Here is a 12466-nt window from a genome sequence, read left to right as displayed (position 1 = left end):
TTACAATCGAAAACGAGCGATTAAATTTCGATTCAATCGACAAGGTTCATCAACCAGTTCCATTAGAACTCGTCCATCAGACTCTGGCGACGCGAGGTCCGCTCGACTTTGCCCACGCGCGTGCGATCCTCGTTGCACATGCACACATGCACCGAACGAGGGCACTCTCTTCGAGATGAGAGCCACGCATTATACTCGCGTGACGTTGATCTCTCGACGAGATACGAGATGCATCCCTTTCTTCGTAGCATCGTGATGTATGGGTTTCGCTAGCGAGTACCCCGAAGTGCTGCACGATAATACGCGTCGTTACGAGAAGACAGCCAGAACTGGAGGCTATTGGTGGTAGTTTCGAAAGTCTTTATTAGGCGCAGAGTAATATCCAACCTTCTATGAACAGTCTTTCATCGATACGTACAATCTGCGCCAAAAAATCGCTGAATTGTTCTCGCGCGATTTCTCGACGATTCTATACCTCGACTGTAACGCGCTAGCTCTGCTGAAAGCGTTGGAGATCAGAGTGTCAAGCCTTCTCAAACAAGCTCTCGTGGCACGGATCGGTGAAAGCTGTTTTTCAGTCATAAATATGCGAAGGCACGTCTTGAATAATCGAGCTAACCGTCGATGGCGTGGATTTGCCTTCGATGTTTTTCCAATAGCTATCAGCTGTATCCTAAGTAAAGATTTTCGCGTGGAGATTTGACAAGACGAGCCGCGAAAGATTTATTTCCGCGCGTAGCAACGTGTCCACGATTCGCCGCGTAATTGCCACGACCCGCTAAACGATCGCATTTGCATTCGCCAGGACACGATGTCGCAGCGGTTGTTCGTGCACGCGTGGAGTACGAAATCGCGAGCTTGGCTTCGATTGTCCGCTGGTGCCATCCGGCTACGCGAATGGTCATTATCCTCGCCTCTGTAATCGCGTTTACCTTTAACACGCACCACGCGTAATTAGCACTCTGGCGAGTGCGAACGCGCGGTTAAGCGCGCATTCAAATGAGTGGGTAGCGTAGAGCGAATTTTTAAGCAGGAGTTATTGCTGCGTTGTCCGCGCGGCTGAAAAATGGCGACGTTTCGAGCAGACACGCCGGTTAACAATCTCGCTGGTTTCGTTATCCACTTTTGATTTATCCCGCGCATATTTTAGTGGCTGCGAGTGTATCATAACGCGATCGGTCCGTCGCGTCAGCCGCAGTTTGTATTTACTGTAACGCTCGTGACGACGAGGAGCGTCTGTGCGCTCGAAACTGATAATTAGTCGAGAAAGAAGCGCGCTTTTGAAAACCACGATCAGCAGCGGAATCAAACAATCCTACAACGCAATTAATTCGTTCCACTCGTGTTGCTTTAAACCTGCTAACGAGCGGAGTTCGTATTTATTAAATCGCGCTGTGCGAGAATTACGTTCTAGTAAACCTGTCGCCACTTTTGCGTCACGTTTTCGGAGTATCGTGTCGTAAGAACGTCGCGAGCATCATTTAATAAGTGCACAAACGATCTCGTGAATTCTGATACCTCGTGTGACACTAATGCAAACGTAACCGACCGGTGGAAAGTGATGTCACTACTTAGAGTCCACTTCCTATTGGACAGCTGCCAGACTGAGCGTATGCTAGTATCATACGTCGAAGCTGAATCGCTGAGGCTAAAGAGTCGACTGGGATCAGTATTTAAGCATCTTGTTGCCACGTAACCCAATAAATTGTGCCTGAGAGCCTCCCAGTGCCTCCTCAGTGTTGCAGTGGTTCACCAAAATGGCGTCGAATGGAAGAATCTCATCACACAGCAACCTTTGAGTCCAAATAATACCAATATTTGATTGCAGAGACTAAAAAAACGACTGGGATCAGTATTTAAGCATCTCGTTGTCGCGTAAACCAATAGATTGTGCCTGAGAGCCTCCCGATACCTCCTCAGCGTTACAGTGGTTCACCAAAATGGCGTCGTATGGAAGAATTTCATTACACAGTGCCCTTTGGGCCCGAGTAATACCAATATTTGATCGCAGAGGGTAAAGATACGACTGAGATCAGTATTTAAGCATTTCGTTGCCTCGTAATCCAATGGATTGTGCCTGGGAGCCTCTCAGTGCCTTCTCAGCGTTACAGCGGTTCACCAAAATGGCGTCGAATGGAAGAATTTCATCGCACAGTGACCTTTTGGGCTCGACTAGTACCAATATTTGAGGAATCTCGGGGTGGCGACTCGCAGACAGGGAAAAGAAGAAACCGTTGCTCGAAACCCGTGCAGGTTTATCGTTCTTCTCACGAGGGCAGCGCGCAGATGGAATTTTATGACGCGAAATTCCAGCCGTCCAGCCGCTTTTCCCGCGAGGAGCGTACGCGCGCCGCGGCATTCGCACGTGCAGAAACACGAGGCAGATGCACCGCGCGGTAATTATTGCCGTCTAGGCTGCGCGATGCGTTGCGTTGCGTTGCGTTTACGGTATCGCCGGCTGGAAGGGGTTAAAAAGGTGCACCGCGCTCTCGAGGATAACGACCGCGAAAGGTGTTCTAGGGGAACTGGCATTCCGATCTGGCAATCACGCCACGGACTAACATCGATAATGAGAGAAAGACTACGAGAACAATGGTTATTAACATGGCTGTACGCAGGAGCGTCGAGGCCTTTCCCTTCGTTGTTGCTAAACACTCGAAGCAAGCCTCTTCGTTCGATCTAATTACTAATCTGTAATCTGTGGATCGAGAAATGGACGAATGTTAATATTTATTAAAACCTACAACTGTTTTAAGGATGCTTCGATGTCGATTCGATTTTGAGAAGCCTCGTTACAATCACGAAATAGTTCTCAAGAAGAAGTTGTAAGATAAAAAATGTTCACCAGGTACAAAGGCGTAGAGTGGGTTCGTACGGTTAAATAAAATGTGATCCAACGTGTAATACGAACCGCGGACTTCACGGTGGAAAGAAATACCTGCTAAGACGCGGAGAGCGCCTCTTATTTGAATGTCGAGCGTGGAACAGACGCGGTCCATCGAACCGGAAGGTAACGACTCATCACGGGCGAATCGTGAGAGAGGTTGGCTGGGCGAGTTTCGAGAAGGTTATACTTAGGAAACGGTACACGGAACGAGCGTGCATCTCGTCTCACCCCGCGCGAACAGAGACAAAAGAGCTGAAAGGGAAGCGTGGATGCAGACGCAGAGGCGGTTGGAGGGAGGACGAAGGCAGAGAAGACGGGTCTTAAGACAGAAACTAAATCTGTCTGCGTAACTCTTTCCTTGCGACGACGTCTAACCGCGAACCGCACTGCTCGCGATACCACGGTGACCGACAAAAAGTTTCCTCGCATCCGCTCGCGACAGCCATCGTCCAATCCTCGCCAACGAATTTTATTATGCACATTTCTGGAGAAAGGACTTCCTCGCTTTTGCAGCTGGGTTCTGTTAAAGCAGAGCCAGTGGTTTCGTGAGTTACAGTGTAAGGGTGTGATGAGATGGAGTGTTGGGGTGAGAATAGCGGATGACGAGGAACAGTGTTGGTTATGGTTAAGTTTAATGCATGTATTGCTATATAAACTGATTGTAAATCAATATTAACGCAAATTATCTACCTGATAAGATGCGAATGTTATACTTCTCGTTAACTAATGAGAAAAATATCTACTTCTTTAGTAGCCATTAATGACAGAAGTCGAAGCTGCATCAACGATCATCAAGTTTGAAACGTTCTCCATTTTTTGAAGAACTTCTTTCTTATCTAATAAAATTTTCTTTCATAACAAGAGAATTCTGGGACTATCAGAGTATAGTATTTTGCGAAGTATCGCCTCCTCGAGCTCTTGCCTACCCTAGACGCTAAATTATGGTAATCGATGTGCGACCCTCGAGGGCGTGCGTAGTTCCACTGAAAGGTGACCACCGATGAACCAAGCTCTACGATCTAATCGTTGGAAAGCACAACATGATAATTCACGGTCCGGGTATAATAAACGAGCGGGGCGACTGGAAACGAATTTGCGTTCTTAATCCCGGTGAAAGTTCGAAAAGGATAGCGGGCGAATACCACCGGGTAACTAGGTTCTAATGGTATACCTGGAAGCAACATCGCTGGATAAATTGCAGCCAATCTTGGTCCCAGTGGGTCATCCATAATTGAAACAAACGAATCGCTACGTAGATTAAATTATGCTAAATTAACTTCGAATGAACGCATTGCGCGCGTGTAATGTGACGTGGACATTCTTCGGGGTTAAGTTTCGCATTACATTCGGAATTTTCGTTAAAGATTCCTTTTCTGCAATGATTCAGTTGCACATGTAATTGTACTTGTAGAATTTGTAATTTTAACAATTTTATTGTATAATGTTAGGTTGATTACTTGAGAGAGTTCTAACGAGAGTAACGAGGGTTGACGATCTATCGAAAGTTTCAAATGTGACGTTTATTTCTGTAAAAAAGTAGCTAGTACTTCGTAGTGCAGTTTATCTACGTCATAAAACTGTCACGTCTTTAATTTACGCAAAATCTGTCAAACCCTCTGCAACATTAGTCGTCTTATCGACGGTCCCCCATCAATTGTCCCAAAAACGGTCAGAAAGGGTGGAATTTATAACGAAAGATAGCAGAGTACCGAATGAATTTACGAGCGCGATGCTGCATATTTGTCTGGGTCCATACTTATACTCGCAGGGACAAGGTTAAAGGTTGCAGCACACGGTAGATAATACCGTGCATTTTTATAAAAAATTCTTTGCTCTCACTTTTTCTCTCTTACCATTTTTACATATATTTTTAGCTAGCTACGTCATACCTCGTGGAACTTCTTTTCAAACCAGTTGTAAAGGTTGCAAAAACACGGGATACGCTTTGAAAACGGATGAATGCTCTTCCATAGCATTCTAAATCCCCGTTGTTGCAATTTTCATTTCTATTATACCACTGCTAATTACTGCTATACTTTTATCATAAGAATGAAAAGAAATCCGTGAACATGTCTGCCAACTTTGCCCACATCTCGTCATGTCAGACGAGCAGACAAATGCGCGACGCCCATCTCCAGGATCCCGTTAACCAACGTCAGATCTGAGGTTCTAGCAATCGCGATTTCAAATTCCACGCGATTATATTCGGAGCCATGTACGTCTACGCGGACGTGCGTTGCGCATAATGAAGGAGCAAGTACGAGGCTGATGGCCGTTGTATCGTTTATCTCGTGGAAACCGTAGACTCGCATCGAAATAAGTAACGCGTTGGCTGCACCGTCTGCTCCCTCTCGTTGGTATTATACTTGCCGCGCGCGGATGAACCCTGCGCGAGCGTACGCGCGCGACTACGCGCCAGAGAAAGGGTTGCTTGCATATTGCATAAGGATATGGTCGAGGTATAGTCGAGGTAGGGCGTAAATACGGGCAAATAGAGTGTTCCAGAAACGCAAGACGCCCAAGCGAGATCGCGTTTCCGCGGAATTCACGAACGCACGACTGTGCTCGGAAATTAATCCTCGGATGTAATTATGGGAGATACCAGAAATTTTAATACGGCGATCGCACGTTTTAGACGCGAAATTATCGGGATACGGTGGATGTGCATCCCGCTGTGTATGCAGGTGTGCGTCGAGGAGTATTCTGTGCTCTGAACGCATGTATGATAAAAAGTTGCCTCTTTGCGAATCACTATAAAACTTCATCCCTTAATCTCGAGGTCAGATTAAGATCGAGACATCTAATTATAATAATAATACCAATCGCAATTGCCTAAAAGAACGTATTAACGAAATCAAAAGTGACTATAAGAAAAAAACTCCGTGGACGACGCGAACGCACGTTTACGAGAACGCGCATACGAGAAACTCGTTTCGACATTGCTCCAATTCCACGTGACACTTCTCTTTAAGCTACGCTCGCCTGCGGCCATTTTATTCCGAGCTGGTTCACGGATAACAAGAAAGTTACAGGTGGACCACGGATTGCCCAACTCCGTTCTCAATTATGAGCACGAAACCAATTACCATGCTTCGTTTTTTGAGACACGCGACGAACACGATCGTCTCGAGCGGCACGAAATCCCACCCACGCCAGGATCCAAGAATCGAGCCACGCTGAGGGGAAACGATTCTAATTTTACGAACGACCGTCCATCATATGCATACGCGTAACGTCCGATGTAATCGTAGACCAGTCTACCTGTGGCAGGGCAAGCGTTTCCTATTGCTCGAGCTGGATTAGCACATCAATGTAATCCAATATGACAACGATGCTTCTTTACGTATCCTCGAGCATAAGGCTCGTGTCCCCTCTGCTGTATCTCTGATAATGCGATGGCGGTCAGCCAAGCAAACGGAGTTAGTAGCGTCGTTCGTTAATGCACGAGCAGCAACTTGTTCGCGGTGATATAGATAAACGAAACTCGAGCCATCGTTCAGAAAAATTGATGGCAATTTATGACAAGCTTTACCAAACCAGGCGATACGTCATGCGTTATATATGTATATGTGAGATATCTTATGGGTGGTATTATCGAGGAACTTTCACGATCGAAGTTTGGACACTGGTGATCGGGAATTGGAAGGTCAATGGAATTGAAAGGAAAGTTCGATGAAATTTTGAAGGAGAAATTAATGGATTGGTTAATTGTTGTTACCAAGTTGTACTTGAGGATTTGGGTCGCTGAGAGTTTTGTATCTTCCAGCGAATTTGCGTCTGAACCTTGTGAGTCTGTTGTCAGTGTGGTTCTGGTGACTTACCTGAAACAAAAAGGAGACCAAGTTCGATTAGAAAATTATTGAAGGCTAATATAGTAATAATTGAGAAGATAGGATACAAAGAAGATGAAATTGATCAGTTATTTTTATGTAACAAAAGTTTTATGTAACACGGGTCATAAAATTTAATTTCGTACAACATTCCTGTAGAAAAAGCTGTCTTACGTAATATTGTTATTTCATTTATGGCGTCGAGAGTAAACGTAAGGTAACATTGCTGCCATAAACGAGTAACGGAGAACGGCATTAAATCGTACCATCGCCACCGGAAATGCACTGTCGATACCGTTATTCTGTCAGTTGCAATGGACTGGCATATTGACATACAGTGGGACCCGAAATCGCGAGTAGCCAGGAAGTTTCAAAGTTATAGCGTGCACTAAACAACGAACGATAAGAGAAACAAATGTTTGGCGTAGATGGGAAGAAACAGTGTCGTAAAAAAAAATGCACGCGGAAGATTAAGGTAAAAATATGGCGAGCGGAAGAGCTGACCGAGTTCCCAGGGAACCGAGAAATACCAAACAGAGAGAATAATTCAATTTACCATTAATATTTAGCTTAAAATAAGTTTTATAAATATTGCTGATTTCTTGCAATCTGTTCTTTTGGAACTGAACTCAATTCTCACAGTGTGCAGTCTTGGAATATTCAAAAAGAGCGCCACGGAGGATCAATACAGCCGATACTAGCGCCAGAACCAGCCTAACCAGTTGACCTAATAATACCACCAGTCACGCCGCATATGTATCCGTTTTCCAACTTCTAAACGTGAACCATCCGCGTATCTCGCCTATACGTATCGAACCACGAGAACATTGGATGCGGCTGGACGCGGATATCTGCATTGAAAGCAATTTGAATCGCGAATCCAGAGATAGAGAAGGATCGCACCTTGGGCCGTGTGTGCATTCCTCTGCAACTCAAGTGTCTCGCGCATGCGATGAAATGTGAGTAACAGCGCTACCATTACGAAACTAATCGAATGACCGCGATATTTCGAAGAAGCGTAAAGAATTGCCTGCACTGATTAATTCTTTCACTCAACACACTCGCTGTTACGTTAGACCATGTAATCTGACATACATTCCTGGTATTTAGGTGCGTACACGCTTTTCGAACAGCGTGTATCAACCACGAAAAGAGTATAAACCATTATTTCTTTCTGCTAAAATTAACAAATAATTATTCAAATATATACATATATACATCTCTTAAGATAGTAAAATACCTTTTGCATAGTATTATAATATTTCGATTCGATACCAAGCAATACTTAGAGCCGTATCTGAAAAACGCTATACCAAGGCTGACTAATCGTCGATCGCAGCCAGTCACATCGAATGATCACACTCGTGCCGGCACAATCAATTACAATTCATCGTCTTTTCACGGTTGGTGAGCGCGAAAAGAGCACATCGAGGCCTACTTCGTAACGATTTCGCGACCGCGGATCGAATAGATCATCGGTAACCTTGACATTTCGTGCGACAGTCGCCACGGGTTTATTTTAGAAAGGCAGGGTGCACGGCACGAGAAACTCGCGCACAAGTCTCGCGTGTCCGCCATACAGTAGGCAATTCTACGTATCCGAACAGCCGATATGCATGTACGTACACGGCATAGTTGTCTAGAAAACGCAGGTGCGCCTATCTCTTATCCACGGGCGCACTTTCTCGCCGGATCGTGCTGCTCATCGAAGATAGCCGCGAGCTCAAACAAACCGTACGATTGCAGGTACCTGGACGTGGTAACAGAGCGCCTCGTCAAACAGAGCGACAGATGAAGCTTCTCAGAAAGATTCGATCGTTCGTGAAATAATCATCCGAATGATCCCGCGAGCGGTGTCCCTACGAAGGACACTTGTCGCTTGCCCATATGGTACCTGGACGAGGATTGTTTCCAGGAAGACCAAGCCACTGTCATCCGAGGCAAGTTTCGCGGTTCTTCTTCTCGTCGAGCCTCCTTTCCTAGTTAATCGATCTTAACCTGCGATCGCGCGTAACAGCGTCGCGGAAAAATGGCGGCCGTTTCCAGGAACTTCCGCTCCCGTTCGAACTAGAATCGACCCAGCGTGGGAATTCTCGCGAGCCTTCGATGAGATCCTAAGAATCCATCGGTTCACGCGCGATGCACGCGACGCGTAATTGCTTGGTTGGTCTCGTCTTTCGAATCGACGGTTTCATATCGAATGACGATTCGATTGAACGCGCGCGCGACCGGTGGACGCGTCGAGCGAAGCGTTAACGGTACGTAACGGTTAACGATAATGCTGTCATTGGCTGGAAACGATCGACGAAAGGGGTATTGAGTAAGACGAACGGACGAAAGGGTACACAAATGTAACCTGGTGTCGTTACGGTACAAACAGGTCTTGACGAACTACCTGCTGCAGACGAACGAGCCACCGTGGACGTCGTACTTCGTCAAGTACGCGGACGTGGTGAACGACCAGCGAGGGATGTCCCACTTCAATTGGCCGGCAGGCAGCAGCAATTATCACGTACTTAGAACCGGCTGTTTTCCATATATTAAATATCACTGCACGAAAAGGCCGCGGCAGGACCTTAGCGGCGAGGACAAATTCTTCAAGGCGATCAAGCTACTGAACCTTGGTATACAGATGTAGAGAGTAAACCATAACATGTGGGCATAATTGTAGAGCTATAACGTTGGAGAATTCGATATGCAATAATAATTTTTAACTTTGAAGGAAAAGTTAGGGTGAAATGAGCTTAATCTTCGCAATAGCTAATCAATTCTGATGTAGTGATACGCTGAATTTAGTAGCTCTAAAAGTAAGGTCATCTCTCTCGATTAACTGCTCGATACTTGCTTTAAGAATAGCTACGACACGAGAGCAAGATCGAGCATAATTTGTTGTACAATTTTACACTGAATCCAGCGCTGCAATTATGCCCACGCATTGCGGTACACTCTGTACACGCGCTCGCATTCCTCGTTTCTATTTTCGTAAAACGAGAAACAGAAAAAAGGAACGCGCACGCCAAGCCGATACATCGTCGTCCTTCCACGATCAATGTCTCCCGCCTCGTTGACACTTTTTCGATCCTCGAACAGCGAGCGGGGAATTTCATTGGCGCGGCGCGCTGCCCCGATAATTGATCATTCGTTATTTTATATCTGTTATCCGCCCGATCAGGTATACCGACGTTAATGTACGGACTGGCAGCAACTTTATTGATCAGACACCGGGAGATCGTGAAAACAGCCAAAGGGGACGTGACGATCTACTTCTTGCTGCCCGAGGACAAGGGCTCCGTGTACTGATACACCTAGACGGTATCGACGGTAATTTATACCTTCGCCTCGACTCTGCCTTTTAACGTGGAGGAGACGGAACAAAGAAGCTGTAGCGTTTAATGTGTCTATCCGTGCGAGAGTAATGTACGTTTACAGGTACACGAAATAGAACGTTCAGAAATTATAATCAACGAAGTCATTCTTTGATCCATCCATTACGACGTTTTAAAAATCGATTCGCATCGTGTTTAACACATCACGCGATCCTAATGACATTTAAGCTAGTTAGCGAACGCCACGTCTAATTTCTATCATTAGCAAAGTCGAAGGAGGAGACGTATCTCGCTGTAAGATCAATTAACACGCCTTAATTGATATTCAACAAGCACAGAATTATAATTTATTCATCAAATATGTTAATGCATCGAATTATAAAGTATAATGTCGATCGTTAATAGCGAAGTGAATGAAATGTTGATCTGTAATAATTGCTGCTTGTACACGTGGTTGTATAGAAATGTAGCGCACGGTTACAACCTCTTGCGACATTAATGTAAATCGTATTAATCGTCCCTCGAGGTTTTCACGTCGACGGAGGTGCGAACGTACAAATTTATCGTTTACGAAACTTTCTAATTGGTTATTCGTGTCCTCGACGATGATGCATACACAGCAATAAGGATTGCATCCCTTATTTAATATAAAATCCCTTATTTTTCCTGGTCAACGTTCAATTCGAACATTTACCACTGCTAGGCGTTCTATTTTAACTAACGATTACGAACGGAGATTAGAGATATCTATGTAAATGTACAGTTACGTCTTAGTCGTCGATTAGATTAACGTTTCAAGGCGTAGAAAGGCTAACGGGTTTGTTATCGTTAAAAATGTTCCGAAGATTGTCCACAGACGGTCCCCTGTTCTTGGTCCCAGCGAGAAATAATGGCCATAAGCGAGGCCTATCGCGTCATAAACCACAGAGACAGTGGAATATGAAAAATAAAAGTAAACGAAAATAATAATACTGTACAGAACTGCGTAGATCGCTCGCGGACAATTTCCTCGCTACCATAGAACCGCTGCGCGATGTCTAAGGCTATGTTACGACTACTGAAACATGACTCACGATCTGAGGAGGGAAGAAACTCGTAGGAGTAGATACTCTTACCCATGGATGATTCCTTTTATGCGGTACGAGGTCAAAATTCTCGAGTACACCAGTGCGCACTATCTGTATGCTAACCACTCGACAAGTATTTCTTACGATCGATAAAACCAAAAAGAGAGAATGCTCGAAACTCGACGGTCGAGCTACGGTTAAGTCAATTCGTGCGCCGTTTTCCAGTAGCTGAAGTGCTAAGCAGTGACGCGCGTCGATTAGTTATCTTCGTGGATACTTCAGCTTCGAATATTTGATACATCGATGTATCACTCGCGCAGACATACTCTTTGACGCACAATCAGCTGACAATCAGCTGTCAGAAGGTAACGGTGTCCCAGCAAACGCGGAATAATCGCGCGACGCGATTGCTATCCGGTAATAAGTATCGACAAATAATACCTGCGCGTCTAATGATCGTGTACAGTAATTGATTTCGAGACAGCGAGGCAGAGAGCTCGTGATTTACGCACGATTCGAGGTTAAAACCCGCGACGACCACGTTCTAGCCCTTACGGTGACTAATGCACCTTTTTTGACATCGCGCAATGCGAGATACAATGGGTGACAATGGCAGCACGCCTCGAGCATGACAACCAACGGTTGGTAGCATTAATAATTCATTCGATAAATAATAAATCTCTCGATTCTTGGGCGACCGTTTAACGACACGCGCGATCGACACTCGCACGTCTAATGTCACTTGGCGAACGGCGATATGGCGAACGGTTCTGCTATCTAACTTTCGAATCTGGTATTTATTAATAGCTAATGATGTCTGAGAAAAATAGAAAACGTTTTGTGCGCTGGAAATTTTTCAGTGCTGATGTTTAATAGCGTATTATGTTCTTCGAGGGGTATTAGGTTTAACGGAGGTACCATTTTGCTCGCTAAATCTCTTCGCATGTGCGATACGTACGATTTAGTATAATAGATGGTTCATATTATCATTGTTCGTGTTAGTACGACTCATATTTGCCATTTCAAGCTTTTCTTAACCGTGATTTACCTCGAAGAATTTTACTATAATTGCTTATCACTGTTTCTATTTATCAACACCAATCAACTTTCCTTAGATTTCAGATTAAAAGATACATCTGCAATCCTCTCCATCGTGAAAAAATTCGAATCGCAAAGGATACAATTTTCACAGCTTGGTGCTATAGAAAATTTCTAATGATTTCTCCTGAGGCTACGAAGAGACATAACTCCACGAAGAAGATGCTGTTAACACTTTTCACGATTATCTTGGCGTTGATCCCATGATTCGCACAAGTCTGTCTACGTGTGTGATAGCCATCAATCGTCCAGCAATAA

General features: G+C 44.9%; 2 protein-coding genes across 3 annotated transcripts in view; one reads left to right on the top strand and one right to left on the bottom strand.

Moving 5' to 3' along the window:
- The window catches only part of Cad99c (cadherin 99C), a 116408-nt gene that overhangs the window by 79011 nt on the left and 24931 nt on the right, over positions 1-12466 (bottom strand). The gene's annotated exons all lie outside the window — the stretch shown is intronic.
- Positions 7631-11097, top strand: LOC143428170 (uncharacterized protein C15orf61 homolog). Of its 2 annotated transcripts, XM_076902891.1 has the most exons (4): positions 7631-7676; positions 8464-8657; positions 9098-9341; positions 9890-10125. In XM_076902891.1, exons 2-4 carry the CDS (start codon positions 8556-8558, stop codon positions 10015-10017), a joined length of 474 nt encoding a protein of 157 aa, XP_076759006.1. In that variant the 5' UTR covers positions 7631-7676; positions 8464-8555; the 3' UTR covers positions 10018-10125. The 2 variants fall into 2 exon arrangements, with proteins under 2 accessions (XP_076759006.1, XP_076759005.1); XM_076902890.1 differs by lacking the exons at positions 7631-7676; positions 8464-8657 and adding an exon at positions 11065-11097 and having other exon boundaries at positions 9089-9341; positions 9890-10038.

The sequence above is a fragment of the Xylocopa sonorina genome, chromosome 10 (genome assembly GCF_050948175.1).
Source record: "Xylocopa sonorina isolate GNS202 chromosome 10, iyXylSono1_principal, whole genome shotgun sequence".
Classification (NCBI taxonomy): domain Eukaryota; kingdom Metazoa; phylum Arthropoda; class Insecta; order Hymenoptera; family Apidae; genus Xylocopa; species Xylocopa sonorina.
This window is presented reverse-complemented; position numbering and strand designations above follow the sequence as displayed.

Coding starts and splice junctions, on each gene's coding strand:
- LOC143428170 (XM_076902891.1), top strand. CDS start 8,556: ATGATCCCGCGAGCGGTGTCCCTACGAAGGACACTTGTCGCTTGCCCA. Junction 8,658..9,097: donor CCAAGCCACTGTCATCCGAG/GCAAGTTTCGCG, acceptor CGGTACAAACAG/GTCTTGACGAACTACCTGCT. Junction 9,342..9,889: donor GATCAAGCTACTGAACCTTG/GTATACAGATGT, acceptor CCGCCCGATCAG/GTATACCGACGTTAATGTAC.